Source organism: Rosa rugosa, chromosome 5 (assembly GCF_958449725.1).
Source record: "Rosa rugosa chromosome 5, drRosRugo1.1, whole genome shotgun sequence".
Taxonomy (NCBI): domain Eukaryota; kingdom Viridiplantae; phylum Streptophyta; class Magnoliopsida; order Rosales; family Rosaceae; genus Rosa; species Rosa rugosa.
The window spans coordinates 34797589-34814644 of NC_084824.1; the positions used below are offsets into that span (position 1 = coordinate 34797589).

The following is a 17056-nucleotide window of genomic DNA, read 5'->3' on the forward strand; positions in this document are numbered from 1 at the left end:
AAGGTTTCTAGGTGTTCTCCTACGGAAGCTTGACCAAACCAGGATACATTTGGGGCTGTGAACACCGAAAGATTGAAGTTGGTTTTTTTGGTTATTTTCTCAACATTTTGAGCTATCTAGGCAAACTAGAAAAAGTTTGGTTACTCGCAAAAATGATTCCAAGGTAGATTAGGAAACATTTTGCCCCGAGATACTTGCAAATGAAAATGTGATTTTTCATTGTTTCTCCACAGCTTCTCCACAGTTTGAGCTTCTTAGTTAAACTAGGGAGATTCACAATTCAAAAAGATTCCCGGCCAGGCCAGGAAACATTTTGGCTACGTTTAAAGTAAAGGGATCGACTTTGGTCAAGCTTCAACTATGGTGGTTGAGTCCATCAGGCTTCAGTTTTGCTCAATGACAATTGCACATTCGCCTACAAATTTGTCAATTATTTAAGGATGGAGGTTCCCAATTTAGTTTGGGTGAGCGTTATTCTTTCTGGTGTATGGATGTTGTAGTGGTGAAAAAGAAATAATAATAAAATAAAAACTTCTATTGAATGGGTTCCAAAAGGTAACCCGCCAAGTTTAAGCTGTGTTTACAACTAAACAACGCGTTGGTAACCCGCAAAACTGACCCATTTGTCAGGCCTGATTTTAAAACTTGTTTTCACTGTACATAAACATAGTTGGTAGACACTCTACACTAAGATTATATCTACACTAATAAAATCCATAGAAAAAACATCAGATATCTCAGGAAGTCGGTAGCTATTTTGAGCATGTATACCAGAGTATCAAAATAAGTTGCAAAACAAAATCCATGATGCACCTTCTGCTACAAGTGTATTCTCTAACAAGCTTGGGCATCATACTCTTCTCCAGAGTCCAGACTGTAATGCAAAACTAGGAAACTTGGTTATGGTTTTGTAGTTTGTTCCATAAGTAAAATGCTCTTCTTATGACTGGATCAGCAGAAAATCCTTCCGCATACGCACTAATGGCAGTCAAGAGACTCCTGAATTTCTCTCCATCATCCTGTTACCAAACCATGTAAATCAGCTGTCAAAAGATAATGACTTATCACAATCATGAATTGTTTCATCAAAGCAGAAGAGGTATAATAAATGCATCCATTTCAACATGTATAGATTAGTTAGCAGGACCCGAAACAGTGCCAAGTAGAGGATTAATCTAGGACTCAACCTGTCTGTACATTCTCAACAATAATAGCTTAACGGTTTTTTGGAAACTTTACAAGTTCAAGCATTTGAAGAGATCAATGAATTTCTCAAAAGAGAAAAATATGCAATGCATTGACCCTAAACAGTGCCAAGTAGAGCGTTAATCTAGGATTCTTCACTCATCCACGTACTACAAAACTATAAAACCCCAAATGGGTTCGTCTACTAAAGTATTACTAGACTTCCTTCCAAAACAAGTAAGAAAAGTGATGTCATGTAGTCGGATAACTTTCATGGGCTTGAAGCAGGCGTATTTGAACACTCCAAAATTCTAGTTGGGAAAAGATAATAACTTTGTATAATAATCATAAATGCACGAACCTCAGGTTTTATAAATGCCAGATCTTTTGTATTGAATGGTACCATGTAGAATGGAAGATCAGAACGTAATAGTGCCTGTCATAATATAGAGCAATTACATATCAAAACAAGATTAATAGAAGTCGTGGGACACCCATCCACTAGGAGATGGGTAGTAATAAAATCCTTCAGGACACAAATGAAGTTGTAAGACACTATTAGCCAATAGAAATGACCCTGAAATAGTTAAAATATGCACAACAAAACCTTTAAATACTTAGACCATAATGCTTTTAGGAGTGACCTTTACGTCTTTACAGTACATGTCATCAATTAAAGTGCTTTTACCCAAAAAATGCTTAACAAACCAGCAAGAGGAGAAAAAGAGGGAGGAGCGGGGAAGAGAATCCAGACAGTACCCAAAAGTCCACTCACAAGACAAGTCTCTACATAACATTGCATGTAAAGCAGCAACCAAGCAAGGGTTGAAGACTTGAAGCTGATAGCTGGTTTACACATAGCAATCTATACTTAAATATAGATTGCTTGACCATGGCTTAGTTTGGCTTGATATCTATATCAACCCAAGCACAAGCTAGTGTTCAAACTGAAAATAAAGCCTCTAAATGTTTTATAATAAAAAAAAGGGATCATTTTTGGTAAATTGAGTTGAATATAATCAAGTTAGTTGGTAGAAGTGTAGAACAGTAGAACTAAATGTTCATGTTCAGATTGGTGAACTGTCGGGTGTCTGGGTCCACTGGTTGCTATTGACAGTTTGATATGGCAGCGACACACCATTATACTTGCAGGCAATTGGGCAGTTCTTTTTTTTTGGAGAAAAAGCACAGATATTATCAGAGAAAAAAAAAAAGGAAAATTACTGGTCCCCCCTTTAACTTTTGGTGCGTCGACAGTTCAGTCCCTGTTATTCCAATTTTAACAGATAACTCCCCAAACATTCAAATTTCACACAATTTGATCCAAAATTACCATTTTACCCCTCACTTATTTTTTTTTGTTTTTGTTTTATTCTTCTCTCTCTCTCTTTTATACATATGTATATATGTGTGTGTGTGTGTGTGTATATATATTTTTTATTCTTCTCTCTCTCTTTATATATATATGTATGTGTGTGTGTGTGTGAGTATATATGTATGTATGTATATATGTATGTATATGTGTGTGTATATTTTTATTCTTCTCTCTCTCTTTTTATATATATTTATATGTATATATGTGTATGTACATATACATATGCAGATATATACATACACACACACACACACATATATATATGTATATGTATATGTATGTATACATATATATCTAATGTGTTTATGTATTTGGTAAGTCTATATACTATGTTTATGTTTCATATTATAAAAAAAATTCACAACTTTTATATATCTAATGTGTGTGTGTATATCTATATATATATGTATGTATATGTATATGTAGATATATAAATATATGTATAATTTTATACATGTGTGTGTGTATATATAATGTGTGTGTGTGTGTGTGTATATATATATGTATGTATGTATGTATGTATATGTAGATATATGTATATATGTGTGTGTGTATGTGAAAAAAGGAAGCGAGGGGTAAAATGGTAATTTTGGATCAAATTGTGTGAAATTTGAATGTTTGGGGAGTTATCTGTTAAAATTGGAATAACAGGGACTGAACTGTCGACACACCAAAAGTTAAAGGGGGGACCAGTAATTTCCCCAAAAAAAAACATAAAGCAAATGCTCATCTGATTACCAAGTTCTTGCTTAATATAGCCTGTTCAGCACCTGCTATCAAGGCCTACAAGGAAAAACCAAAGGCAGCATTGTCGGTCAACTAAGAAATTTCGGAACACTTGCAATTTCTATTATGGTAAAATCTTTTACTAATCAATGGTTTTAAGAGCAAGAAGTAATGGGCAACTACTTCTTGCTAATAGCATTACCTTTCTGATTCGTTCTTCCTCAACTTGATGCACACACTGCAATAAATTCTCCAATGAGGCTGTCCACATAAGAAAGGTTAACTATTAGCATACGAAGCAATACAGTCCCTCCATGGACCTAAGTGGGAAAGAAGTATCAAGTATATCAAACAACAATAATTAAGTGACTTACAAAAGAACATTATAACAAAAAGAAGTAGATCACCAGAAAGACATCCCTGTATTGCTCTGATGGAAGAAAACTTATAGTGAAAAGATGTTTGGACTTTCAAACTACGTACTATACGAACAGTATAGATTTCAGAATTCAAGTTCTACTTTCATTCCATACTTTCTTGGCAATCAAACAGAGCAAAATGATCTAAAACTCTTCTTCAGTTAAAAAGAAGACTATGCATGAATGAACCACATTCAGCATAACAGTTGTAAACAGAAGACATATGGATGCACCAAATTTAGTGAAGGACTCCCTATTGCTGGAACCATGCAAGGTTCACAGTTATAACAGCATGGTTCACAGTTATAACAGTTGTAAACAGAAGACATATGGACGCACCAAATTTAGTGATGAGTTGCAGAGCATGAACGTTTCCAATTCCATCAACCCCTGCATGAATGGTTTAAGTTCTAAGATCAAAATATTGTCTTGATGCTGATGATACTGCAAGAAAATTTCTCTGAATTGCATCTCATGCCGTGAAATCCGTAAAATAAGAAAACAAATATCTTGCTATAGTTACTTGTAATTCTTCAACACTAAATGTTTCATATTTGTTATACAGTCTCTTCATGTAAATAATTTTTTTCCTTATCTTCATTGGATTTTCACGAATGGAACATAAATAACCTGGAATGTTATCACATTTGTCACCAACAAGTGACATCACATCAACAAACTGAGAGGGTTGCAAGGTTCCATATTTTTTAGCAAAGTCCTCCATTCCAAATGAAACCATCCTGGGAAACCACAAAAATTATATCAGAAAATACTAGTCAACTATGATCTAATTGTGCATGCCACATCAATGACATGTCATGGGTCCCACTAAAGCCACGTCAACATTTAACAATACAATTGCAATGGTTCGACAAGATTGATTAAAATTGGTGACTACAGGGGCGCTCATGATAAAATTAGAAATGCAGGGGCACAAATGATTTAAGGTGTAAAGCTAGGGAGGTAAATGAAATGAACCCAAAACAAATACCAAATAATACAAGAAAGATGATGAGAAAGTTCCTAACTTCTAACTTTCATCCTCAAGACAGCATTTGATTTTCCTGACAATAAAGTGTATGCAATAGATGTATTAATTTATACCCCACTGAAAGCATGAGTTGGAATAATCTTCTAATCAAACCAAGCCTTTATCCTAATGAAATTCTGGATGCATCCTCTTCATAAATAATTTGGAGTCCTCAATTTGAAAGCTCTCCACTGAGACAATACCCTAACTAACTCTTTTCTCCATCTCTATGCTTTCTCCTACCTATGTTCATGTTAAATTTGCCCCATTTCATTTTATCAACTTATCATCTATATTGGTTATTGAATTATCCTTCGAGCTCAAGGCTCTAAACTGAAATCAACTTGGAAGATTTTCCCTCATCTATATTTCAAATCCAAGTCGTGCAATTATATCCTAACCAATAATACCAAATCACGGTATAACATTATAGAACTGCAATCAAGATGTAATGTCATTCAGTTTAAAAACGATAAGCACGGTCAGGAGGCTACTTATGTTAAACTATTCAACTATTAGTACTTCAACCAAGTGAAAAATCTTCTACAGTGATCACTAAAATTCATGGTACTTTATTCCGAAGCTTATAGACAAATCAGTAGGGTGAGTGCCGAGAGGCGTTTTACTCGATTAGGATAAAATTTTGAGATACAATGTAATCAACACTAAACTCTACAGTACTTAAGTAATCAACCCTACTAGTCAGCCATACACCTACTAAACATTTCTTACTTTTAAGTAATCAACCCTAGATCTTATCAACAATGTAATCAACACTAAACTCTACAGTACTTAATTATAAACCCTGCACATTTCATAACCTTAAGAGTAATCAACCCTATACCACAAGAATGAAGGCAAAAACAATACCAACAAATTCTGTGGTTTTCTTACCCTGTCAATCAACCATAACTCTTGAAAAGGTTAAATGTTTATCTTTCATACATAACACTCTTCAGAACTTTCTTTCCTGTTAAATTTTGGATAGGAAACCTAAGATTTGATGAACTTTACAGAAATAAAAAAGCAAGGAGTCATTTCTCTTTTACTTATAACAAGCAAGAAACTTTTATAAAGCAGAAATAAGTACGAGGCAAGATGGAAAAGACGTTGTTAATTAGCAAAAGGAAAGACAACCACTGAAAAAACCACTAGACCAGCCAAAAGACAGATGAAAAATTAACCAGAAAACAGAAAAGCAGACAAAAGCAAGAGAGCTAAAACTCAAGGGAACATACTTAAGTTGTTTAGACAAACAAGCACAGAGATAGGTTAAGAACTTAATCCTCTTCTACAGTGAATCCACATCTTCCTCTCATAAAACCTTTTTTAAACACACCCTGAAGGAATAGCTGGCCGCAGTTCCAAAGAAAGGAGATAATATATGCTAAACAGTATTGCAGAAACATATTAACTAACTATAACCAAACGTGCACAGATAAACAAAGATCTTCAAAAAGGTCCGCAAGAGCCATGAAGTAAACGTGGATAGTAAATGAGCTTGCTTACTCAAAGCCACGTGAAGCAATTCGTAGAAGGCGCAATGAAGGAGATAGGATCTGAAAAAAGTCTTTGTCTGGGGAGACAACTCGTACCTGTTTAAAGTGAGAGCAACTGAATTGATAAAGCAGATTTAAATTACTCATAACTCTTTCTAATTCTTACAGTATGATGCCAATATGTCATTTCTCATGAGTCAAAAACAAAACCCCTATGAAATACATTAGTCCAAATATTCAGTATTCGCCATGGCAGCATGCCTCAGTTATGACACTAGTAAGTGTTAAGTTGCACTAACAGAACCAAATTCCAATACGAAACTAAATGACGACTCGCTTATTTTTAGAAAACTAGATCACAACTTTCTGAAATAAAAAAATAATAATAATAATGAATAAAAACATTAAGCTACTCACACATTCACACCCTTAAAATTAGAAACCCAAATTTTCTTTTCCTTTTTTTTTTTTTTTGGTACGAGAAAACCATATGTCTTAGAAGTTTACAACCACCACTGTCTCAGCTGGAGCCTAGATTAATTGGGATTCCCGCTTGATGATCATTTTCTTACAAATAGAAAGGAAATACGGTAATACCATTCTCGAATTACAACCACAAAAAAAAAAAAACATAGGGGGAAAACAAGTATATTTTGAAAAAAACGCTCTCAAATATATAAGTTGCAAATATAACCTTGTAACCATTATCAACACTCCTAACAGCCAATGTTCCAATCACATCATCAGCTTCCACACCTGGAACCTGCCTTTGAGTAGACCACAATTAATCAACAGATACCAATAAGGGCAACTAATCATACAAAGCTGTGATATAGAGCTATTACCTCAATAACCGTGATGGACATAGATTTGAGGGATGCTTTCAAGTACTGAAGTCCCTGAACAATGGTATCCGGTGTAGGGGGGCGATTGCTCTTGTATGCGGGGTATAAAGTATGACGAAAATTCATGCCTTCAATTAAAATCAAGACAATACTATAAGAAAATCATTCTTAAAATTAAAAAATATATAGAATAAATAACAAAAAAAACTCCAATAATGAATTCTAAGAAAAGGTCAAAACTATTAAAAGAGCAGCAATAGGGGATACAAAGAAAAATGTGACTGTAAACTGAGATGAATTGTGGAGACGGATAATCATGAGAAATGCATCTGCTGGGGCATCAAACCTCAATAAAATTCATTCATTCAACCTAATCAGAAACGTGATAAAAAAAAGCCTAACCAATAAATTTTTCTTATAAAAAAAAAAAAAAAAAAAAAACTGAGAGAGAGAGAGAGATAAAAGAAAAGAAAAAAGCAAGCAAACAAATAAATTACAAAGGTAAAATGTCTTTAATTCAACATAGACAGTGGTTAGTAGCCAATCCAACTACTATCTTCAACATTCCCATATGTGACAAGGGAGGGATTGGGAGAGGAGGGAGAGGAATGTACAGTCAAAAAGAGAGAGAAGTATGTCTCCAGTTCCCCATATATAAAACCAAACTCCCCTTCAACATTCAGCATCCCCATATGTGAAAAGGGAGAGAGGGAGAGGGAGAGGGGGAGAGAGAGATCAGAAAGCCATGTTGCATGGGAGGGCAGGGGCATGCAGATCCCCAAATGTACAAGAAAAACGACTCTGCTAAGATAGCAAGGTATACATGGATTGATACTATTATGTACATTAAGTTGTAAATTTATACTATTAAAAATGTTAGACCTTCAAACCAATTAGCAATGAGAGAGAGGTCCCAGATCTTATGTGCTGGTAATGTAAGCTCATACAGAAAGTATGCTTAAATCCGATGGTCATACAAAAAACCATTTAGTGTTTGTAAAGTCACATATTAGGCTCAAGTAATGTGCCAATTACTTAAAAAACTGAAATTTAAAAAACTGCAGCTTCAGTATTTCCAAATTTGATAAAGAATCTCAACCAAATTTCGAGAAAATTGAAAATGGAGTAAATATGTGCATGCCTAGAGATGCAAAAATGGACTCTTGACTAGTCTTCTAGATTTAATTATTTTCTTCATGATTTTTGAAGTTATTGTATCCGGGTTACATTTTTCTAGGGTTAGTACATTAGTATCTGAGTTTTCTCTTAAGGTTTATCTCTCAAGGAACTGAAAATGGCAATCTTGACTGATGAATAAAATTATTCCTAGAAATTGTTGCTTCCTTTCTCACTGCCCTCCACTATAAACCCTGATCCCTCTACCTCTCTAATCCTCTTCTCCTGTGTCCAATCCCTATTCTGTCAATCTCTAATCCACCCTTTCTTTTCTCTCCTCGCTTAACTCAATCTATTTCATCTTGGTGCTACATTGACTAGGTAACACAATTTTTAACAGAAAAATAATACCAGCATATATACTAGTCATTATGCAAGAAGTGGAACAGACAAAATGCCCCAGTAACCTTAAAAACATAACATATGCATTTAAATTTGATATTCCTGTGGGCACTAGGAAGCAATCTGGGGCCTTACTAGACCAAGGTAGGTTTTCGATGATCACAATAGTTGAATCTTAATATTTGAGAAAATTCAGCAGGATGAACATATTTTATATTTTGCCAAAACCCTCACAAGGGTTGCCAGATATCTATTGCTACCTAAAACCACTGTCACTAGTTTGCCAGACTGGTCTATTTTCTCAACTCCCAAATGCAAACCAAGAAAAAGATTAAAACAAATGAAGCATACCTTTTCCTCTAACACTTTCTTTGGATGAAACACTAGTTTGACCAAATGAACCTCCTGAAAAGAGAAGGTCTGTCTTATCAAAAATTGGGCTTGAGAAAACAGCTACACATACCAAAGCAGCGGACAATTCATAATTAGCCGGTCACAGGGAAGAAATGAAGATTAGAGTCAGGAGACTAACAGCACCCAACATCTTAACACTGAAGACCCGAGATTAACTAAAAACATAGGCATATGCAATAAAATAGTATATGACATAAGCACAACTAATAACTTGTGATGGAAAGGCAAACCATTAGTGAATTATTGTCAAATTAATTAAGCATCTATTTTTCTGCATAATATTGAATCAACAGAGGGAACGGGGAACATAAACTTTTAGTACTCTTTTTGAAAACTTCATTACTCCTTCAAATAGAGATTTTACCCAACAGCTATGCATGAATTGATTTCAACTAATCTGACTAATTTATTCAATGAGAGAAAATATGCAAGTCACTAAACTCCTAGATTACATAATTACATGATACATGCCTATGAATAAGATATGCCGGTACATTACTGGTTGGACCAAAAGATGCTAGTTTAGCATAATGCTCTAGACAATGTCCACGAGTTGATGAATTACTGTACATGATAGAGCCAACACGCAGTAAAATTAAATCATACGTTGCATCTGATTCAACAGATCTAACATAAATATGCTGCCTAAAAGGAGAACCTTTTATATTCCAACTTTAATATCAATAATCATTCCACTAGATTCTAGAGGCAATTTCTCAAGCACTTCTCATACTATACCAATAAAAATAGATTCAACAATAATCACAGAGCATTAAAGCAATCACAGGGACAACTGATAAATCATTTATAAAAACTTCCCCCTTTTTTTTGGTCTGAATGATGCATAAAAGTATAATTAGATATTAGTGCAAATGTTTGTGAGCATGAAAGATGGAGAGCTAGTGTGAAGAATGTCCCAACAAGAGCAACCTTGAGAACTTAATAAGTAGCAACAAATCTTGATAGAGATATGGAAAGAAATTAAAATTTTTGAATAGCTCTGTTAAGATGGAAATACAGAAACGTACCCGTCAGTAAAGACAGATGGATGGGTTTTGAAATTTGAACCACTTATCTACCATCAAATTAAAGAAAAAGTAAAGCCTTAGTACAATGTTGCAGATATTCACTAAATCTTCAGTTCATGACCTTGGACTGAATGATATGGGCATCCTCTCCCATTGGAATTAGATTACATCACCATGAGCTTTCCTAAATGCACTGAAAGAATACGTAAGAGCTTAGAACTTACATTTAGGAAGGGTCATGGTGAACTACTCACCACGTCAAACATTAGTAGATAGACTCAAAGGAGCTCCTACTGGTTAAGTTTAAGTATATTCCAGTGACAATTGGAATTCAATGGATTTGATGCCCATAAGGTTGATTCCCTCATCCATCTTTGATCATTTCAATCTAATTCTTTCAGTTCTTGGCCAGATAACTTATTGTCTAAACTTCACTTATATGGGAAAGATCTAAAATAAATTTGGAGAAAAAGAAGATAAAAAGTGGTTCCTTTGAGAAAAAAGACAATTACATTTTACCCAAATCCTTGGCACTAAAACAAACATCATTAAACAAAATGCATTACATTAAATACACAACACAAACATCCTATAATCCTTTCTCCAACCATGCAGCTATGAAACCAACAGTCTACTGCTGTCTGAAACAAATGTAAACTTTTCTCTTTTCTAAGAAACAGAATTTTAATAGTTCAAAAGAAAATTTACAAACTGGACAAGACATCCAATGAGAAGAACTCCTCAAAACAACAAGCAAAATCAACTGATATACCTAGCAAAAGTGCAAGAGAAATAAATACAACATAAGTGAGCCTAGGAGGTATATGAATAATAGATCATTTTTCTTCAAACTCCACAAGCAAAACCAAAAATTCTAGGATGTCTAAAGCATTTGAAGAGCTAAAGAGTGATAAAATGTACAGCATTTAAAGTATATCTTTCATTAAAAAAAAAATCAATTACAGAAGGAAGAGGTTAACAGATTCATATCCCACCATCATGGTCAAACACCACCTGCATAAAAACAAAGAACAGAAACATATAAGCAGTTGTAACAAATTTAAAAAATAAATAAGGAGGGTGAAATTGGCACCCCCTTTTCACAAACTACACCCTCCTCCATGCACATATCCGTTGGAAAATTACTATTGGAGGGGGGTGTGGTTTGTAAAAGAGGGGGTGCAATTGTGCAAATTTCAATCCCCATAAATAAATAAATAAAAACCAAGCGAACTCTCAAAAAAAAAAAAAAAATTAACATTTAGGGGGTGTATGATATTAGGATATATTGAAGGAGGACCGAGCAAGAAAAAATAGTTGCATATCCTAACTATTAAAGATAATTATTTAGTACAATCAGTATTGCATCTTATATATACTTGTATCTATACCCAACGTTCATTCTCACTCTCATCTTACAGCAACTTATACACCTCACTACATATGGATTAAAAAAAGAAAAAAAAATTCAAATTTCAATATAGATAAAAGTATGGAGTAGGAATCATACACAAGTGGATGAAGAATGAGGGGTAAATTCAGGATTTAATTTTAGTCTTTTTAGATAATTTGGATTAGAAGCTAATGAATAGGATTAGGGATTTTGGTACAGATTTCGGTTATTTTTAGACTGAACTGACAAATAACAGGGATTTTGGTATATATTTCAGTTATTTTCAGACTGACCTGACAAATGATAGGGATTTCTAATGTGGCACTATTGTTTCTCTCTCTTCCCTATCAATCCTGCATAACTAGTCTTCCGTATTTTGAATAACCAAATTAGAATAGAACCAATAAGGAAGAAAAAGGCAAGATGGCCAATTAAGACTAGCAGGAAGAAGCATAGTGCGTGCATATAAAATCTATGAATCAAACAGAATAATAATATTATGTGTGATGCACACAGAATGGAAAAAAATCGTACCGCCACATGGGAAGGAACAAACTGTAGCACATCAATTATCTGCAAGGAAATCCAGAATAAAAGAAAAGGCCTTAGACCACAAAATTACAGATTTCTTATAGAATTTCTATATTATTCTTATATAAAACATAGTATGTCCGGAAAATAAAAGAAAGTCCAGTTCATGTGCTTATTAGAGTAGGTAGGAATTAGATACAAACTTACTCAATAAGACAGACAACTAAAAATCTACATAAACAAACCAAGTTACAGTCCAAAAAAGAACTAGACCAACAAAGTGACCACAATTAAAAAAAAAATACACTTTTTATTATTATTATTCTTGGAACACGGTTTCTATATGCAGGGTCAAAGAACAGACTAACATAATGAAACTTGACTTAGCAAACATATGTTCACAGAAAAAAAAAAAAAAACTCTTCCACTGAATCAATAATCTACAAGAGAAGATAACTTTCACAAACATATGCATTTGCATCAGGAAAGAATAATTCCACTTGGTTGAAAACAAACAAATAAAAACAACAAACTACAAGACTCCTAATGGTATAATACTGCAGATAAGGAGGCCACATGCATCCAAAATATGTTCAGTGCACTTTGGAAGATTTGAGTCCTCTGTATAAGCATCACTTACAAGAGAAAGCGCTGTAAATATGGTCAGCACCCAATCTCCATTTCCATCAGCATGTGTCAGATGGCCATGGTGTAACTTGGCTACTCTCATCAAGAGAAATAAAACAATGATTAGTAGTGCTATTTATCAAACAGAAAAGAAAAGCAGATAATGGAATATCAGAGACATGATATTATTTGTCAGAGATATCCTGAAGCTTCAAGTTATCTGAGCGAAGTCGGAGACAATAATAAGAGTTCCAATAACTAACTTGAAGCATTCTATATTTGATATCATTCTATCAATCGATAAAATATCCTCAAAACTAAAAGTTCAAACCACTCTACTTTGGTTCCCCCAGAGTTACCAAAATAAGTTAAAATGTTCCAATCAACATGATAAACGAGACGAGAATCCAATTACAGAAAATCAAAAGATATGCATAATTTACCAAGAAGCTTGTAGTATGATCTATAGATGATGGATGTGCCGTCAATGAGCATTACTCTACCATTTGAAGGGTTACTATTTACAATTTTATCTTCACGCTTCCCTGAATCAACCAGCAAATCTCCATTGTCATGAACAAGTCCGGGTAATGCCGAGTGAACACTGGCGGCTAAATTACAATGTCCCTAAAATCAATAAAAAAAAGAATCAGAAATTCATACTAACTCGTTGGGAGGCAAAACCCTAAATTTCACACACTGACTTGCCTGAAAGATAATGAATTGTGGGGTATAGATAATACCTTTGCGGATGTTATAGGAGAAAAATGGAGACGACAAGTGAGCTTGTTGGGAGTGCGCCAGTGGTGCCCGAGCCTCTTGCGAGCTCCTGGGCCAAACAACTTGAAGCTTCTCCAAAGGATAAGGGATTGAAAGTGAAGCAGCGAAGAGAAAGAGCAGGCCATAAATTCATAGCACCATCTCACACTCGCTCGCTCTCCAATGTCCAACAACAGCACAAGCTATCCCCCCGCCCAAATGAAATTTACACGACGCCGCACGCTTTAACTTGCCACCAAATTAGATAATGCCGGATTATTATTATTATTATTATTATTTTTTGAAAACGGGCATGGGTCTCCCGTTAGGTTGAAGATATAGTTCTCGTCCTTATGTTATTATTTATACTATTTTGAGAGTATAACGATGGGCCTAAACTTCGTGTTGGAATACATTCATCCTCAATCAAGACATTCTGAATAATATCAGGAGTGTCATCTACCCAAAACTCATCCAACATGGATGTAGTAGCAAGGTGTGCAAGTCTGTGCAACACCATTTGCTTCACGAAAGACATGTTTAAGGGAGATAAAATTAAAGCCTGTGAATAGTACTTATTGATTCACACGCAATGTACGTGTGTTTCTAGCCCTAATTACCTTGAAATTAGCGAATACTCAAGCATTATTTCGTAGTATTACTTTATTTTCTTCATTTGTAGGAAATTATGGTCAAGAGAGGAAAAAGACGAAAGAAGTAGCGAATTTGAGCAAAATGTCAACTTCCGACTAAAGGACAAAAAGTCAAATGGTTGACCATCGGGTCAACCAAGTCAACTTGGCCCGATAGCATGAAGTCCAAGGCCAAAGACCAAAGAAGCACACAAGTGAAGACCTAAGCCCATTTGTATTACATCTTTGTATTTAAATTTCAAATTCAAAATTGATGTAATGACAATAATAATTAGTGGATCACACCTCACACACATCACACATGTGGATGGATGAAGATATTTATTTGTGTTCACACTAGGCACACACTCACTTACACTTTTACCCTCCGGTTTTATTTTTATTTTCCAAAATGTTTTCTAATATCCTATTTCTCTACATTTTTATTAGGTTGTTTTAGTCTTTTCATTTTACCCTTTTTCTACTTGTTTTTGAGCCCTTGGATCTAGGGTACAAGTCTAGTCTTGACCCTTGAACCCAAGGAGGTATTTAAGCACCTTTGCACACACATTTCACAAGCTTAAGACCTATTTTTCTTCACCCTAGGCCTTTTGGCCGAATTTGGGACTTCTCTCCCTTCTCACCTCTTCCTCTCTTCTTCATCCCCCATTCTTCACATGTAAGCTTGCACAAGGAGGAGGCACACACATTTCCGGTATCTAAGCCACCATCTCTACACCATGGCTTCATAAGGGTAGCAAGAGAAGCCATGAAGTTATGGCAATAGCTAGTGACAAGCTTTGCCTTAAATTTCATGGATTTCTCCTCTCTTTCCCTCTTCTTTCTCTCTCTTATTTCTTGCTTATGGTGTTGTTTGATGTGTATTGATATATACTTGTGTGTGACCTCTCATGGTTTTAGGGTTTTGAAACCCAAGTTTAGTTTTGTATGGTTTTGTTGAGGAATTAATAAAATTGATGTTTATTCATATGATTTGTGTACTCTTGCTTTAATTTCTTCACTCTAGATGTATGGTTTAGGTTTTCCCCTCCTTAATCTATGTTTGGTGTGTTGGAATTGGAATATTAAATTGGGGAATTTATATTTCAATTTAGATTATGGCATGAGTATGGTGGAATTAATTTGCCCATTGCATATCTCTATTTCCATTTGGATTTCTTAGATTGTGGTTCTCAAGTCACCCAATTTTGAGTATTAATATTACCCTTGATTGTCGGAATAGTATTCGGAGTTGTTGGGTAGGGTAATTGTTATCACAAGTACTCTTTTCGACCTTATTATTTGTGGTGATAGTTGCTAGAGTGTGTTACAATCGATTGTCGAAACCTAAAACATTTAGTTTTGAGCACTTATGGCCCTAATAAGGCATAATGTTTAAGACTAGTATAGGGTAGCCAAAAACTAAGTATTTTTTCTTCTTCTTGTTTTTGCTTAGGGTTTGACTACTATTTTATGACAATCAATTTAGCTTTCTTTTCGACCTCTTAATGCTAAATGGAAATCCGACAAAACATTTGAAGCATCATTTGAATTAATCATCGTCATTCCATATGATTTTAGATTTGTGTGGAGAACCTTAAATTCCATGGTGACCCTTGATGCGATGCATCCCATCCTTCTATCTATCTTATTTTTATGTCGTAGTTAGTTAGTGTATTTATCATTTATGAAAATCCAAAAAACATTGTGACTTTCCCACTACCATTCATTTGTAAATCCATGTGGGTGTGAGCATTACAAGCACTTTTGTGTGTTTCACGGCCCTATCTAGGCCTTGCTTGGTGCAAGGCCGTCTATGTGACTTTGTGTGATGCAAAGTCATGCTTGAATGAGGCTCGGTGCCTTGTTTAGCATTTTTTCTATTTTTATTTGTTTGTGCAAGTGATTTTCGGTGACTTAGAACCATAGGATTCTTAGCTAGCTCGTAATCCCCGAGGTACGATAAACCGGGACGTAAATACTTCCCATCTTTGATGACCGTGTTGATGGTTACGCGATAGGCGAATGAAAAACGCTCAAATCACTTATAATCGCTTAAAATAGCACCAACCTCGGACAAGTCATCTCCATCACTAGCCAGGGCAGTCATTACTATAGCACTATCACTTTCAATCTCCACTTCACTCCATTGTTGATGTATGGCTATAAGTAGACCGGCACGTATCGCCTCGGCCTCTACATGCAACGCAGAGCTTGCAAATGGAACATGTCTGGACAACGCCGCAGCTCAGCGTCCCTATTCATCTTTGGCTATAACTCCTACTCCTCCTTTCCTGGTTTTTAACGTATAGGAAAATGTTTTTTAAATCTAATTTTAACAAAATTATTGGGCTAAATACTTGTTACTACCTCGTTACTTTAGGTATAAAATCGATTCAGTCTGTGGACTTTTAATTCATCAAAAATACTCTTACACTATTATTTATTATCCAATAGATCGTTTCGTCTGTAATTCTTGAACTGGAGATGTTAACTTGCTGACTTCACCTAACACTTTGATCTGTTGTTTACCTCACCGATCACCACCACATCATCATAATTGTCGTCGAACTTGTTATTGGATCAATGAGATTCGAGATCTAATCGACGGTGTCGTCTTCAAGGTCTTTGAGACCCGTTTCCTCGTCGAAGATTATGTCTATCATGCATGAATTCATTGTAGAGAATCAAAAATCACAAGCTAGTGTTTCAAGAAATCGTCATGGTTTGAGCAATTGGGGTGCCAGAATTGAAGAACTGGATACTGGGTTAGGGTTTAGGGTGATTGAGGAGATGAGGAATTGAACTATTTAGGGTTTTGAAATGGATAGTGGCAAAGGGACTGAGTGAGAAGTGAGTCGGACTCACTACTTTACCAAAGTTTAATTTTGTCTTTTTTACTATGTACCAGAAAAGTGGATGAGAGAAAGAGCCAGGGCTAATTTGGAGATTTTCCCTTATATGTGGGCCCCACATGAGTTGAGTTGGCATGCCACGTCAACGAGTTAACATCTTCAATTCACGAATTACTGACGAAATGATCTATTGGATGAGAAATAAAAGTGCAGGGGTGTT

The 17056-nt window shown here is 35.1% G+C and overlaps 1 protein-coding gene across 3 annotated transcripts; it reads right to left on the minus strand.

Moving 5' to 3' along the window:
- Positions 1 to 514: 514 nt before the first annotated feature.
- On the minus strand, positions 515 to 13613 carry LOC133710103 (uncharacterized). Of its 3 annotated transcripts, none has more exons than XM_062136091.1 (15): positions 13334 to 13613; positions 13034 to 13217; positions 12604 to 12683; positions 11967 to 12005; positions 11035 to 11053; positions 8949 to 9050; positions 7080 to 7207; positions 6929 to 6997; positions 6245 to 6330; positions 4336 to 4445; positions 4045 to 4095; positions 3489 to 3547; positions 3299 to 3343; positions 1547 to 1621; positions 515 to 1019 (listed from the first exon to the last, which is right to left on the minus strand). In XM_062136091.1, the coding sequence occupies exons 1-15, from the start codon at positions 13493 to 13495 to the stop codon at positions 888 to 890; spliced, it is 1341 nt and encodes a 446-aa protein (XP_061992075.1). In that variant the 5' UTR covers positions 13496 to 13613; the 3' UTR covers positions 515 to 887. The 3 variants fall into 3 exon arrangements, with proteins under 3 accessions (XP_061992075.1, XP_061992076.1, XP_061992077.1); XM_062136092.1 differs by having other exon boundaries at positions 8949 to 9002; positions 13334 to 13611; XM_062136093.1 differs by lacking the exon at positions 8949 to 9050 and having other exon boundaries at positions 13334 to 13612.
- Positions 13614 to 17056: the final 3443 nt, after the last annotated feature.